The following is a 15,114-nucleotide window of genomic DNA, read 5'->3' as shown; positions in this document are numbered from 1 at the left end:
CCAGAATGGGAAACGTCTCTGAGCACTTTTAAGCAGCAATGACTGCCTTGTTCCAGACACACTGAGAACAGAGGGCTCCTAAGAACCAGAGAGCCAGTGAGGACAACTGGCACAAATACGCACAATGCCAAGATACTCATGCTTATCTGAATGCATCAAGCCATAGCAAACATCCTTGAAGCATACTTTGGGATAAACAGAGGCTGTCCTATCCCAGAATTGATCAAGTAGAGTGAGATCAGTTCGGAGCACAGTGAATAAAGAAAACAAAAAAACCTCTTCCCTCCCAAAGCAGCACACTTTTTGCTCAAAGAAACAGAGTATGCAGATATTTGACATTAAAAAGCTTTATTCTGCAGTATTTCAGATTCTGTTTTAATGTTACCTACCTTACATGTCCATGATCAGTTTGCCTATAGGCAGAAAACAGTTTTGCCAGTCTAAATCAGATTTTAACTTCCATTCCCAAGATATTATAAAGATTAAAAAATCAGATTTTTTGGTGACTCATTTATAAAAAATACTACATTGAGCTGTCTCAGATTTTTAAACTTGAATATTGATTTTTTTAAGCTTAATGTTTTTAAATGTTTTGTCCTAATTATCCACAACATTTAGCACAAAGTCATGGAACATAATAGTCTTTTCCTTTTAGAAATGCTGAAGCAATTTCAACAATTGGAAACATTAAAAAAACCCCAAAATAAAAACAAAACAACAAACCAAAAAATTTGGGATATTTACTGACAGCATTCACAAAAACCATTTAGATCTTGAAATGTTATCATTTTCTCATGGGCATAACTAGCTCATCAGAAAATCCCTAACCAGTTGTACAGCTAACATCTGCTTCTTCTCTCCAAATGAGTACCCAGGAACTTATCTGTGAAACTATATTGTCAATATTTCAGATATGAGCTTCATTTTCTTAGTAGTTTGGCCCTAACACAACACCAATCCCAGATCCAGACACATTTGCATTTCCAACTCTAGTGTCCCTTTACTTTCCATCATAGTCTACACGTCTTCTCTCTTGTATTTACCAGTTGGTTTTTCTCTTTCTTCCTTGGTTAATTTTTTTTCAACGCTCTGCTTTTGTTTCAGGAGAGAGATTATGGGGCCATGCAGTCCACTTTAAATATCATTTGAGCATCTGAAAACAGCAGAAAGAAGAAATGCTTTCACTTTTGTAGACCTGTCTTTAATAAAGAATGTTTTGCTGCTTAGTAAGAATGCAAATACCAAAGTCTACATTCAACTGTAGAAACAGGATAAGTTCACATATTCTTAACATAAATAGATTTGGCTGAATGTTCAATGTTAAAATCGATGTCTATATAAAGCATATGTAAACCACATCTGGACATGAGAGCTACTCTTTGCAAAATTTGAGGTTCCTGCTCAAACTCAGAAGTGTGTGTGCAGTTTGGCAATGTGTAAGATGAGGGAAACAAAAAATTTTAGTGTCGGAATGCAAAAATGGGTATTGGCCTGATTCAGTAACAAAAAGTGTCTTTGCCTACTTTAATTTTTGATGTGTTGTTGCAGGTTGAAGAGATAAATTTTCCAGACGAAAAGCTGTTGTTATCTTCAGTAGTGGCTTGGAAAATTCCTCTTCTACAGATTCCTTCTCTGCATGGAACTGCTTATGGAGTCCAGCAGAGGTAAACATGTGGAACTGACCCAAGGCACAAAGGGTTTATGCCAACTCACTTTCTTCCTAGACAGATGATGCCTTCCCTCTGAGGTAGAAAAGATACATTTCTTTCAAGGGAGAAACAAAAATTACTATCTTTACATCTTTCAATTCATATGCGCTGTCTTTTCTGGATCCCATTAGGAACATAACAAACAGCTAAAAGCAGATGTCTTCCACTCTGAAAAGAAAAGAAGTTACCAAAGAAGTTACCACAGTACTGAGCCCAAAAACCTTCTGAGTAAACAGTCTAAATTTGAAAAATTATAAAATGTTATCTGTCGCTTTCTTGGTTTATTCATACTAATGACTACTCATTTTTGCAACTAAAATCTGAGCTTTATTTTCAGGACTACTTTCTATCCAGTTTCCAGCAACTATTTCTTCTTATTCTTTATTTGCTTTTGTTCTGTTTTTTTCTCCTTGTCAAGATACATTATACTATTGACCATGCTGCCAAGCAACCTATTTTTCAAAATACTGATGACAGAACTAGATATGATATTACACTATCTGCCTCACAAAACCAGTAGTGAACATCTCCTTGTAATCAGATGTGCTCTACTTTCTTTTTAAACATACAAGAACTAAATTTTAGGTCAACAACTTTAACCTAAAAGCTTAAACCACCTATGTCAAATAAACTGCCTTACAGAATATTCTCCATTGCTTAGGTATACCCTTCATTACTCTTTGTTGAATGTTTGAATTTTTTTTTTAGTTAAAACATATGCACCATAAAATTGTTTGTGTTGAAAAGAAGAAAGATAAATGGACAACTGGCTGCTGAAAAAGGACCAGTTACATCACAGATAGAGAAAAGTAGAAAACAATAAAAATTTTATAAGGGGATGGATGCCAATGGATGGAACAGAATTCCATCCATACAATGCAGTAAGCTGAAAGAACAGAAGATAACAGTTTCAGAAATACATCTAAGCGAAGGGTCAAGTATACAATGCATGAGAACATACAAAGACCACTATTCACCCTTCATACTGTGGCAATACAGAGTAATTAAAAGTACCATTACAGCAATGCTACCGTAGGGGCAACTGGGAGAGGTTTTCATTGTTACAGTGACATCTTCTCCTGACTGCCCTCTTCCTGTATGTATCCAGATGAATAAACTGTGTAGCCATGTGTGGCAAACTCAGTTTTTCCCCTGCCAAGTTCAAGGTGGCAGTTCACGTACTGCTGACTGCTGAATTGATCTGCATAGGTACAGTGAAACCTAAACTTCCAGTGGTTTTTCCAACTGTGCATGCACAGTTTAGTAACCAGGCATGCACGCTGTATCAGGTCACAGGGAACAAAACAGACTGCTGTGAATGGTCTTTTCCCTTCCCTGGCATCAGCACAACAATTCTCCCATCTCATGAAATAGATGACATTTCAGTCAGCACAACAGGCCAGGTTGTACTCAGGATCACATCATGTAGTTCCACTGAATCCTTTCATAAATGGCACCTGTATATGACTGGCTGACACAGCGTTGAAGAAATCCTGCCCTCATCTATTCTGATTACAAAGGTGTATTCCAACACAGCTGACACACTAAACAAAAAATGCAGCAACCTACAACTTTTAAAAAATACTGTAATCTTTCTTTTTGAAGAGACACTTGTGTCTGCACACAGGATCTGCAGGTTAAGCCACAACATATGAGTCTTTTCACTTGATTTCACACAGATGAGAAAACCAAGGATATCTAGTTCTCAGTTTTGTTACTGCTACCTCTGCTCTGGTTATTTGAGGAGCGCAAAAGAGCTGTGTCATGAATGAGTGATTTAGGTCACTTAAAGAATCACCATCAAAGGCATCAGCAAAAGAAGGCTTAACATGAATTTGTAAAAGCACTGCTTAACAAAGTCTGATGGTAAACTTCACCTCTATTACTTACTATATGGATGAAACATACAAAGGAAAATGGAATTAGAATTGAGCTAGGATGATTTACACGGAGAACAAAGACACAAAAGCATAAGGGAGACCCTCCCGTTGAGTGCTTTAGATATTATTTTATATCCTTTAAATATGAACTGTTGACGAAGTCTGAGACAAAGATCGACCTAGCCACACCTAAGGTCTCATCAAGCTTAGAAAGCAAGAGGGCTCCACTCTGAACCTCACTCAGCAATGAAGCAAGGCTGCAAGATCTTCTAGCCTGTTTCTCTCACGATGACTCCTGTATAGAAAAGCTGGCTGGGCGACGCGATTACGGGAAGCTTCCAGTAGTTCCCAGGTCAGAAATAAGCTGACAACAAGTAAAATAGGTCCTAATAAAAATAAAACAATGCCGCTACATATTGGTCAAAAAAGCAGTCTGCAACGAAACAGGTTGTAAATCTGATCAGCCACTGTATTTACAAACATACAGGTAGTACTGTCATCCTTACAGGTGCCACATATATCTAGCTTAAGAGTTTCTCTGTTGATATCTAAAATATTGACAGTTCACGTTTCCACTGCCTTCACACATCTCCAAGAAGAGATTCGAGACTAATCTTTTAGACTAAATGCTCAGTGCTGCTTGTGCAAACGGATGAGGCTTGCGCTCATCCCAAGAGTTGAGAAGAGTAACTCATCCTGGTTCTGGGTGGCAGGATTCTTCTCCTTTGCAGAGACTGTACCTGAAACTGCAAGCTGTTTTAGAGAAGAGATGGATGCGAGCAGTTCCTTGCTTCTTCCCAAAACCTACACGGACTGGTGGAGGCGGCGGCACGATGCTGACGGGAGCAGCCGGCCGAGGCCAGGCACAAGAGCCGGGGCCAGAGCGGAGCTCCCGCTCTTTTGGCACTGCTTTCCGTTCTCGGGGGCAGCCGTCGCCGCCCTGCCCGGGAGAGGCCACCGTGCTGCCTGCCAGCAAGGAAATCCCCGACTCTCCTCAGGCTCTGCCTCCACCTGCCTCTTGAAATGACGGGGGAAGGGGAGGCTCTCAGCACCCTCCAGCACCACTGACTGGGCCAGGTAGGGAGACCAAAGACGGCTGAGGCCAAGCTCCGCCGCGGGGAAGCAGCAGACCCACGCCTCCCTCGCCTGCCGGGCGGCCGCGGGACGCGGCGCCGTTTGTGCGGAGCGGCGCGCGGCCCGCGGCCGCCCGGCCCAGTGGGCGCCGGGCGCCGTCCCGGCGGAGGCGCCCCCGTCCCGCCCCCGCGCCGCCACGGCGCCAACAGCCCGAGCGGCGGCACCATCTCGCGGCGGCGCTGCGGCCGGGCTCCCCTTTCGCGTCTTTCTCGCCGCCTTTTTCCTGTTGCATCCCTCTTCCGGTCCTCCCCCCCCACCTCCCACGCCATTTTCACCCGGAGGAGATGATCGACGGACTTTCCTGAAACTTCGGGGGAACTTCGCCTGGCGCTCTCGGGGCCCACCAACTTTTACGCGAGCGCCGCCTCTCCCTCTCCGTCCCTACCCTTCGGCTGCGGCGGAGCCTCCGGCGGCTGCTCCGCGGGGAAGTTTCCGATGAGCGCCCCTCCGCCCTGATCCGGCGCCCAGCCGCTGCCGCCGCCGGGGCTGCTGCCGGCGGCGGCGTGCCTTCCACCTCCAGATCGGGCTGAGCCGGGAGCCGGTGCTGCTGCTGCAGGACTCCTCGGGGGACTTCAGCCTCGCCCACGTCCGGGAAATGGCTTGCTCCATCGTAGACCAGAAGGTAATAAGAAAGACTCCAAGCGAACCCCCTCCCGCCGCCCCCGGACGCTGCCCGCGGGCGCTCTTGGTGGCTGTTAACTTTCCCGGTGGCTCTGCTCCGGGGATAAACGAAACCCATTCCAACTTTCCTGCCGCCGGCCCCGCTTCCTTCAACCCGGCGCCCCGCATGTCTCTCTGCCGTCCCCCCCTCCTTCCCCGGGCCCCGGCGCAGAGGAGGCTCCATGCGGGATTCTCGTATGGAGCTCCATGACGTGGAGCTTGACTTTTATTTTGCTGGCAGTGGATGCAATTAGTTGTGCTAACTAACACCGTTATTAAAAACAAACCCGGCCGATGTATCTGCCGCTTTTTAAGCTGCGAAGGGAAGGGGAATGCGGGGGCAGAAAGCCTGTCAACTTGTGATGGCAGCGCGCGCCCCGGGCAGTTCACGCTGTCCCGCCTCTGCTGGAGAGAAAGTTTCCACTAAAAAAAAACCCGACAGTTAACAAAAACAACCGCCCAGGAGCCCCGCGCAGGTGCGCACGCCTGCCCTTTGTGCTTTTTGCCGGGACGGCCACTGCGGGGCTGGGGGCCGCAGCCCCCGTTCCTGCCGGCCGCGGCGGCCGGCTGCGCTGCCGCCGGCGACGAGGACGCCGCTGCCCTAGGGCTGCAAGTGGCGCGGCACAGGCCGGACTGAGTCAGCCTTGACTGCGCTACTGCGGCGGCGATGGTCACTTGCGGGTGGCACAGCCCGCGGGTGGCACTCGCCGCAGCCCTCAGGAGCGGTACCGTCATTAGGCGCAGTTCACCTGCGCTCCGGTAAAACTCGCGCAACACACTGAAATCCACCACACTTCTGCCTGAGCCTCCGCTGCCTTTGACTTTTCCGACTTCTCTGTTTTAACAATTGAATTGTATAATAAAGTTTTACTTTATACATGTTTCTTGTGTGAAAGACCCACGTAAAAGTATCATAGTGATTGGAAAGGAGAAAAAAGGCAGCTTGAATATTCGGGATGATTGTAATGGAAAAAAATTGGCTTACTCCTCCCCCGTTGTTTTTACTGAAGGGAAGTAATTTCAGGCAGGGATTTTATTTTATTTTTTTTTACAGTTGATAGTTTTACCTTTCATCTCTTGTAGATCACATCAATCTGAACTTCACTAAATTGTGGAACTTTTTTTTTGTTGAAGAGAACTAATGAAGTGTTTCTAAAAAAGTATGAAATACACATCTTTATTTCTAAATTTTGTATTCTTCATAGTTTAAGAAATGGTTACCTGCTTTATTAAATTAAATTCTGGAGAATGGTGTACTCTTCTGTTTCCCATTACCATATTTGTTTTCAAACCTAGACCAATACTTGTCACTTGTTCACATATCCGAATATGCTAGCAATAGTGGAAAGGCTAAGATTGTTGTATTCATTGTTTCTATTTTTTATGCTTGAGTAGTTTGTTAATTTCATGGCTTTACTGTAACTTGATTTTAAACCCAGTTTCCTAACAATGTACCATTGTGTAAGGAAGACTAAATGCCGGTGCTCAGAGTCAAACTTTTTTGAATAAGTAGTGGCATGAAAATTTTGAACACTAATTTGTTGCAGTTTCTTGACTACATAAAAGAAAGCATCATTTAGCTGCTTCTCTGCAGGGCACAGTTGAATGAGGAACTTTCTTCTAGACACAGTTTCTCAGAGCTGAAATGTCTCCTTTCCCAAGGCTGTTGAGAAGGAATTGGCTCAAAGACAGGGAAAACTGGAAGAAAGATAGGGTTTTTTCTTTTTATTTTTCTTGTCAAGTGGTGGCCTTTACCTTAAGCTTAAGGCTGCAAGTATGTCTGTATACATTATTTCACTAGCACACATTCGTTTCACTAAACCTGACAGGATGGTTTGCGTAATTGAAGTTATTAAACATATGGGCAGAGATGTTAAAAAAAATTATGTGATATCTAGAACTGTTATGAGGTAGCTATTTGTGTGTTGTAGGTTCATGATTTTGTCTTTTCCTGAAATGATTTGAAGGGTTGCTTAGTCTTGATTTTATGAAAAAGATGTATTTGCTTATCATAATCAAGCAGGAAACTACACTGCAAAGTATATTTTATTGAAATCTCACGCTATTTTCAAGTTTCTTAGGGTCTGTAAAGTAGTGGCCTACCAGTGAACAGTTTTCTTCAAACTCTGCATTTGGTCTGGGTTGTTTCAGCAGTATACAAGGATAAGAAATTGTGATTTTGTTTTTCTCTGTGGCTTTCGTCTTCGACTGCTAAAATCAACGCTATGTCTGTGGTGTGCTGTTAAATATTTAAGCAGTTCTCTTGTACACAACTTTATTTATAGGATTGTGCTGAATTTTCTTCAGTATTGGTGTCAGATGATCTGTTTACAGACAGCCTCTTCCATGGTAATGTGGGTATACCTGATTCGAGATAATTATGACCCTTATTCTGCACAGGTTTATACACCTGCCTAATTTACTTCTGCTCAAAATTTACATTAAGTTGAGCTAAACTTCTCAAAGTGTGAAGAGTGGAGCATGTGTAGGCCTGAGTAGTATGTTAATACAGTGTGTGTGTGTGTGTATAGTTGTATTTATGAATGTGTGTGTGTGTGTGTATGTATAAACCCACTATAATTCTATATCTTTATATGGTGGTTTTGTATATGAATAATATATATGTGGGTTCACATATATAAAATTCAAAGCTATGTATAATTTAGAAGTTTATATTTCCTTATAAACATGGATTTGCATTTATTTACCCTAGAGGACTAACTTTTGCACTTCAGATGCTGTTTAGGTTTTCTAATTTTGGTAGAGAGTATAATTATACTGATAATCTAACGTACATGATGTGAAAAATGGAATAAGCGAAGTGTGTCTTTATTGTCCATGAAAGGCACTCTTCCAGGAATTCCGTGCTGAGATACCTGTTTAGAAACTTTTATTACAAAATCTGAAGATTAAAATAGTACATACCAGTTTCTGGCATAAATTCAAATGCATTTAAATCTGTTAAGAGCTTCTTCTGAAGGCAAGGAAATTTGATTCCTCTGAGTTTGTGTATTTTGTTTGTCTTGCTTAGAACCAGTGACATGACAACCCTGAGACTTGTCAATGGGAGGGTATTTTTTCTTCAGTTGAAATGAAATTTTAACATTTAAAGGATGATGTAGTTGACAATAAATGAGGATCAACTGTAAAATGTGTGCCAGTGTTTGACTTCTGGGCTGACTCCCCTGCAAGAACAGTGGGAGGATATTGTAAAATACAATCTTTGTTTTTTGAAGAAGAATAGTATGAATTATTGCCCTTTTTGGGTTAGCTGCACACAATAAAACCACTTCTCCAGGGCAAAAGAATGCAAAGAGCACTTCAGTTATCTGGAATTACCATGTTACCAAAGACTTTTTACTAAAAAGAAAAAGGAAGTAATCTTTATACAATTCTTTAAATACAAATTCATAGAAGTTTAATTCAAAGAGGAATGTAGTTATTATTTGTATTTTGTATTTATTGAAATTCTTTGTCATCGTTATACCTCACATATGATGTGTTGGGGTACTGTAGTGGAATTGGCAAGTTTTGAAAACTTTTGAATTTTCAAGTAAATACATAGTGTAATGTTATTTGACTGCAGAATGTGAGTTTTATAAAATAGCCCTTAGGTCAGCCGTTTAGATCATATACTGGATAGACCTTCAGCACTTGAAGGCTTAGAAGTTGTGAGCAATATGAAGAACATACAAATCTACAAATCTACAAATTCTCCTAAAATAAACAAGAGCCTGGTGGTAATGAAATCAATTCCTTTAGAGTGGGATAGGAACTGAGGGTAAATAATATACTAGGAAGATTTTTAGCCTCAGGATAAACAGAAAAACTGTGTCAGGTTTTTATCATGCTGACCAAAAGTCATATACCTTCGGTCAGAAATATGTAGACATTTCATGTACTCACAACATTGTTGACTGTCCTTTGCTGGTGTACACTGGTAACAAAATGTTAATTTTTTTCCCCCCCGAAGTGAGCCTTTCTCAGCACTGAACGCTTTCCTCTGCCTGTGTTGTGAAAGCACTAAGTTGTTAAATTTAATTTGAGGAATGCAAGGGGCCTTGTCATTATGCATATAAACATTTTCCAAAGTGAAAGTACTTTGCTAGTAGTCTCTCCCTTACAATCTCAAGGAAGACTTTGGTGTTTACAGTTTAATCTTTTATTGACTTTACATTTGTTGTTCTCCACCCTGGAAACTGTAAGTCAGTGTATGTCACATCAGTTTGTAGCTTAGTTAAAATTACTTTTGGAGCCTATGTGAGAAGACACTAGAAAAAAGTAACTTCAATGAAAGGGAGTCAGTCTGAATTTGATTTAAAAAAATGTGTTTTTTTAAAGAAATGTTAACACTGTTATATAACCTGTCAGGCATCCAGATGAGGAAGATGGGACTAGTGCCCCAAATTTATGTAGAGCATTTGAGAAATTCCTACCCAAAGATTAAAGGCTATTGAGTGAATTATCATAGAGTAAGAAATAAGTTAGAGCTCTAGATGAAGGACAGGCTTGTAACCAGTTCATATCTCAATTTTTAAAGGAATTACAGAAGAATTGTGTTGATCTTGTGTTACTTCTACTGATTGTTCCCCCAGGAAATACATAATTTCCATAATGATTTTAAGAAAGCAGAAGATGAATAAGCATATGAGATGCTTCTTTTACTGCTGATGAGATTCAGCTCTATTGCCAGAGAAAGAATGGAATTTATTAATGAAGTTGCAACATTTCCCAGACAGAGGTACCTATGTGGTCATAGTATGGCATGTGCTTGGTGAATTTGAAATACCCAAGGTCTGACTCTGTGTCTCATAGAAGACTTACTGGGTTTAAATGACACAATTATCTGAGAATGCACAGAAAACCCAGTACGTCCTGAAAGGGTGGTGAGTTTGTGCCTGTATGTAAGTGATCTGTGATATGGATTGCGTGTAAAACACCCTGCTATGTGTCAAATTCCTGTATGGATTTGTGCAGACTTTGTCCATAGGTGTTTTCCCATGATTTCTGGAAATCCCTCACAAACATCTGAAGCTATTTCTTCTTATCTAGATTTTTTTCCCCCTGTGTTTGGAGAAATCTGTCTGTATGGTTACCATGTGTTTTATACTGTGGTTACTTGTAAATAAGCAAACACACTTATTGAAGTCTGCATTCTGGTTTCTTATTTTTACTGTGTTTTGTCTATTGCAGTTAAAAGCTTTTGCCATACGTCTGTTTACCTGTTTTTTGTCTTTTTTTTTTTTTTCATGACTATGCTAGCAATTATTTTAAGGACATCTGTGTAATTTTTAAGACAGGGCTATGTAGAATTAAAAATTACACCTGTGACATTGAGGACGTTGAGGGTGAGAGTTGTCTGTCTCAAGCAACCTGTAATAAGCACATACATTGTTTGTAGATTTTTAAAAATTACTTCTGTATGATGCTACAGGCCATCACTGGCTTCTTGACTTTGTCCTCTGGTTGACATCAGACAGGTTTATATTGACATTATGTAATATGGTTGCAGTTACATAGTTGCAATCAAGTATATAATTAAAATCTTTTTTTCAAGTGTTTATCGAGAGTGTAGGTGAACTATTCTCTAAAATACTTGATTTATCTTCCCATTAGAACAGTGTGGCTGTATATGCGCCTTTAGTCAGTGTTAGCAGTTGACTAATATTTGGCTCTTGCTCCTTGAATGAGGACTTCCCTTTCTTCTGGAGCTACTACATGCTTTTTGCATAATATCAAATTGTCAGAAGTCTGTTTAGGGTGTTTTTAGTAAAATCATAGAATGGTTAGGGTTGGAAGGGACCTTAAAGGTCACCGAATCACAGAATTGGTCAGGGTAGAAGGGACCACACTGAGTCATCTGATCCAACCTCCCTGCTCAAGGAGGGTCATCCTAGAGCACGTGGCACAGGATTGCAACCAGGTGGTTGTTGAATATCTCCAGCGAGGAGGACTTTACAGCCTTTCTGGTCAACCTGTTCCAGTGCTCAGTCACCCAGACAGTAAAGAAGTTCTTCCTCATATTCAGGTGGAATTTCCTGTGCCTTCGTTTCTGCCCTTTGCCTCTTGTCCTGTTGGTTGGCACCACCAAGAAGACCCTGGCTCCAACCAGGCTGATGTGCCATCAGGCACCTCCCCTTCAGATACTTACATACATTGATGAGGTCCCCTCTCAGTTTTCTCTTCTTGAGGCTGAACAGGCCCAGTAGATAATCTAGTTCCAACCCTCCCTGCCATGGGCAGGGAACCTTCCACTAGACCAGAGTGCTCAGAGCCCCATCCAACCTGGCCTTGAACACTTCCAGGGATGGGGAGTTCACAGACTCTCTGGGCAAGCTGTGGCAGTGCCTCACTACCCTAATAGTAAAGAATTTCTTGCTAATACCTAGTCTGAACCTACCCTCTTTCAGCTTAAGGCCATTCGCCCTTGTCCTACTGCCTTGTCACTACTGCCCATAGTGACTACATGACTACTACTACATGAGTTTGTGAAAATTCCCTCTGCAGCCTTCTTGTAGCCTGCTTTTGGTACTGGGAGGCTGCTATATAAGGTCTCCCAGCAGCCTTCCCTTCTTCAGGCTGAACAACTCCAGCTCTCTCAACCTGTCTTCACAGGAGAGGTGATCAGCTGTGATGAACTTAGTGACTCTTCTCTGGACTCATTTTGAAAGTACTCCAGTTGGAGCCTTTCTAGAGCTGAGTAAAGAGGGAGAATCACATCCCTCAACATCCTGGCCATATTCTTGTGGCTAGTGGTGTCCCTGTGAATGTGCAGGATTTTGCAGACTAAACCAGATTTCTTTCACAGGCTTTCAACTTTTTTCTTCCTCATACAAGACTTTTAGTATTGCTAAGTGAGCTCTTGCTTTTTGAGACTTTTCTTTCCTTTTAAATATTTCTATCCATGAAACAGTCTAAGATGATGACAGACTTGATGTCACTCAAAAACTATGTATAAGATTAAAATAACTTGTACATACCACTCTTTGAACTTTTAAAGTATAGACTGTTAAGTATGCACTTCAAGTCACCTATTTTTTGAAATATATTTTTGCTTTCTAAATGTTTTTCTAGTTTTATCTGCTGAAACAACATGTAAGGTTGGAAAGGTAGTATAGTGTATCAGGCTATAATGTAGAGATAATGGTGTGGATATATTGTAGTGATATATGCATAGACATAGTTAGACATAAATTTCAGTCTATATCACTGTTGTCTACTTTGTCTTACTCCATGTATTTGTAGCTTCCTTTTGCTTCTTCCTTGTATTTCTGTTTTCTTCTTCAGCTGAGAAAACTTTGGTCAAGAGGTAAGCTTTCACTTCTCCAGCCATGCAATGTATTTATGTAGTGGTTGTTTCTCTTACATAGCCTGTTATGTGTGCCTCTCCTGCAGTCAGAACCAGCTCAGAAACAGTATTATGACATTAAAGCTAGAACATAGCTAATTATTTTGAGAAAAAATTATCAAATTTTATTATTTAAAAAACCAAGAAACATGAACATATGCAATCTAATCTGTATCTTGGCTATTTCCTAAGTGAAGAAAAGAGTCATTTAGAGACTTAATACTGGTGGGCATAAAAAGACCTTCCCAATGTAATTTTAAGCACAATGTGTGTACAAAGGTATATGGGGAGAAGCTGCAAACCGTGACCATAGTTACAGGCTGTAAACTTTTATCTTTGTACATTTTAAAAGAACTGTATCTGAACACATCCTGTGCAGCCTGAAAGCATGCTCTTTGTCTCCTTTCTTCAAGTTACAAAAAAGAAGGCAACCTTGAGAAATAATTTTTTTCCCAAATGTTAGAAATAGATGCAAAAATGCAGACAAGACACAGCTGAGACTGAGAGCAACATTCTGGCTATGAGGTAACTTGCCTGAAAGATGCTTATCCTTGAAAATGGCAACTTTCATATTCCCTGATCTTATCTTTTACAACCTGAGAAATCCTTCTACCTAAACCCAGAAATTACTAATGGATGTGGGTCATAATGTTCAAGTATACCATGGTCTCCCTCTTTGCAGCATTGAATATCCTTCCGTAATTTATGGGTGCTAGGCTAGGATTGATATTCAGGCCAGAACATTTCCAAAAGCACCATAGATCCTTGGGACCACAAAGGATTGTTTGTATGGTTTACACTTCTTAAATTGTGGTACTGATCCATGGAATGAGAGTCTATGAGGTGAGTGAAAATTCACTGATAAGGAGGACAGTGTGAGTTATTGATGAGGTTTTCAGTTTAGCTTTAATAATTTTTTCAAAGCAAAAGCTTTCACGTTTTGCTCTGAAGTTCAGCGCCCCTCTGCATCAGCTTAGAGGGCTGCATTACAAGTTTACTCTCTGTTTACATGATGTGACTAATTGTGCTGACCATGCTGTCTAATGTTGCCAGTGCTGATCTTACCTGCCTGAGGATTTCATATTGCCACCAAAAGTCAACTACATCTAGGAAAATGTGAAAACTATACGCCAGAGTAATAAAAAGAAACCTTTTAGATATTTACAATGTGTGTGAACTTATGCATTTGCATTTGTTCTGTTATGTTTATTATACCTGCCTTTAAAAAGAAAGAATGCAGCAAAATATTTAGAATATGAGTAGGAGTGTGTCCAATTCCAAACCCACACAGTTTTCACTGCATTTTTTCTTAAAAAGTTGGCTGTCCTAAATATATACCAAAAAAAAAGGGAAGTAAAAAAATTTGAATGAAAATTGAAACAATCTGGTCAGAGTCTGTATGTATGCTTGTGTGAGGGTGAAGAGATTAGGTTAGGGAAGAAGATCTCTTGATTTTATACTATGTGTTTTTATCCTGGTTTCTGGAGGAAAATTAGACATTGCTGTCTCTGTTATCCTCATGTAACAGTATGTCCACTGGCCACTTGGTCACAAGAAGCTTGGTAAGTCATTGTAGCAGCAAGAGTTCAGGTAGTCATAACATTGTTGGGCAGAAAGTAATAGTAAAATCAAACAGTTTGGAAAATAAATACTTGTGCTCTACATCTAGAAATGTATCTCTAGTGTATCTTTAATCTGTGTTTATGATCTTGTATTTTGTTTTCTTGCCATGTGAACTTGATCGAGGGAATGACACATTTTTCAAATCTACAAGGAAATGGCAGTGTCCTGACTTTCAGTTCTTAATCTAGGTTAAATGATTATACCATATAAACCTCCTCTTTCTTCCTTTTATTTGACTACTTTTATTTGGCAACTCCCACAAAAATGGGGAGGTTCTGAGCTGTATTCTGGTGCTGAATTGGTTCTCAATGTGAACTAACTTACGAGGAGTTACAAAGGTGATAGAGCTAAACTCTTCTAGCTAGTGACAGAGGCTGAAACCAGGAACAATGACTGTGAGTTACAGTTGGAAAGAGATTCAGATTGGACATCAGGAAAAAGACTTCTTTGGTGGGACTGTAGTGCAGTTTTGGGACAGGTACTTGGAGAGGTGGTGGAAACACCACCAACACAAAACCTTGTGTTGGTGATAGTCTTGCTGTAGGTGAGAAGTCAGACTAGATAAGTTCCAGAGGTTCTGGTGTTTCTGTGATTCCCAGAGTATGCAGTGCTTCATGGTTAATAATTAAACTAATATTTAAGCTGAAGTATTGGTATTTCCCTATTAGACCCAGCTAAGAGTCGTTCAGCAGTTGACACAGCCTGTGTATAGCTTTAATCAATCTGCGCTTTTTTTACTCATTCGTTGGGTTTTATCTGT

The 15,114-nt window shown here is 40.7% G+C and overlaps 1 protein-coding gene across 2 annotated transcripts in view; it reads left to right on the top strand.

The window, feature by feature from the left end:
* Nucleotides 1-5,234: 5,234 nt before the first annotated feature.
* The window catches only part of PRKD1 (protein kinase D1), a 127,142-nt gene continuing 117,262 nt past the window's right edge, over nucleotides 5,235-15,114 (top strand). For both annotated transcript variants that reach the window (XM_018082958.3, XM_018082957.2), the window contains exon 1: nucleotides 5,235-5,345. In XM_018082958.3, the coding sequence (XP_017938447.2) occupies nucleotides 5,319-5,345 (27 nt within the window). In that variant the 5' untranslated portion in view covers nucleotides 5,235-5,318. The remainder of the gene's footprint in view (nucleotides 5,346-15,114) is intronic.

The sequence above is a fragment of the Manacus vitellinus genome, unplaced genomic scaffold, assembly GCF_001715985.3.
Source record: "Manacus vitellinus isolate BGI_N305 unplaced genomic scaffold, ASM171598v3 scaffold_6_pilon, whole genome shotgun sequence".
In the NCBI taxonomy this organism is placed as follows: domain Eukaryota; kingdom Metazoa; phylum Chordata; class Aves; order Passeriformes; family Pipridae; genus Manacus; species Manacus vitellinus.
The sequence above is the reverse complement of the archived record's forward strand: the minus strand, read 5'-3'. Positions and strand labels throughout refer to the sequence as shown.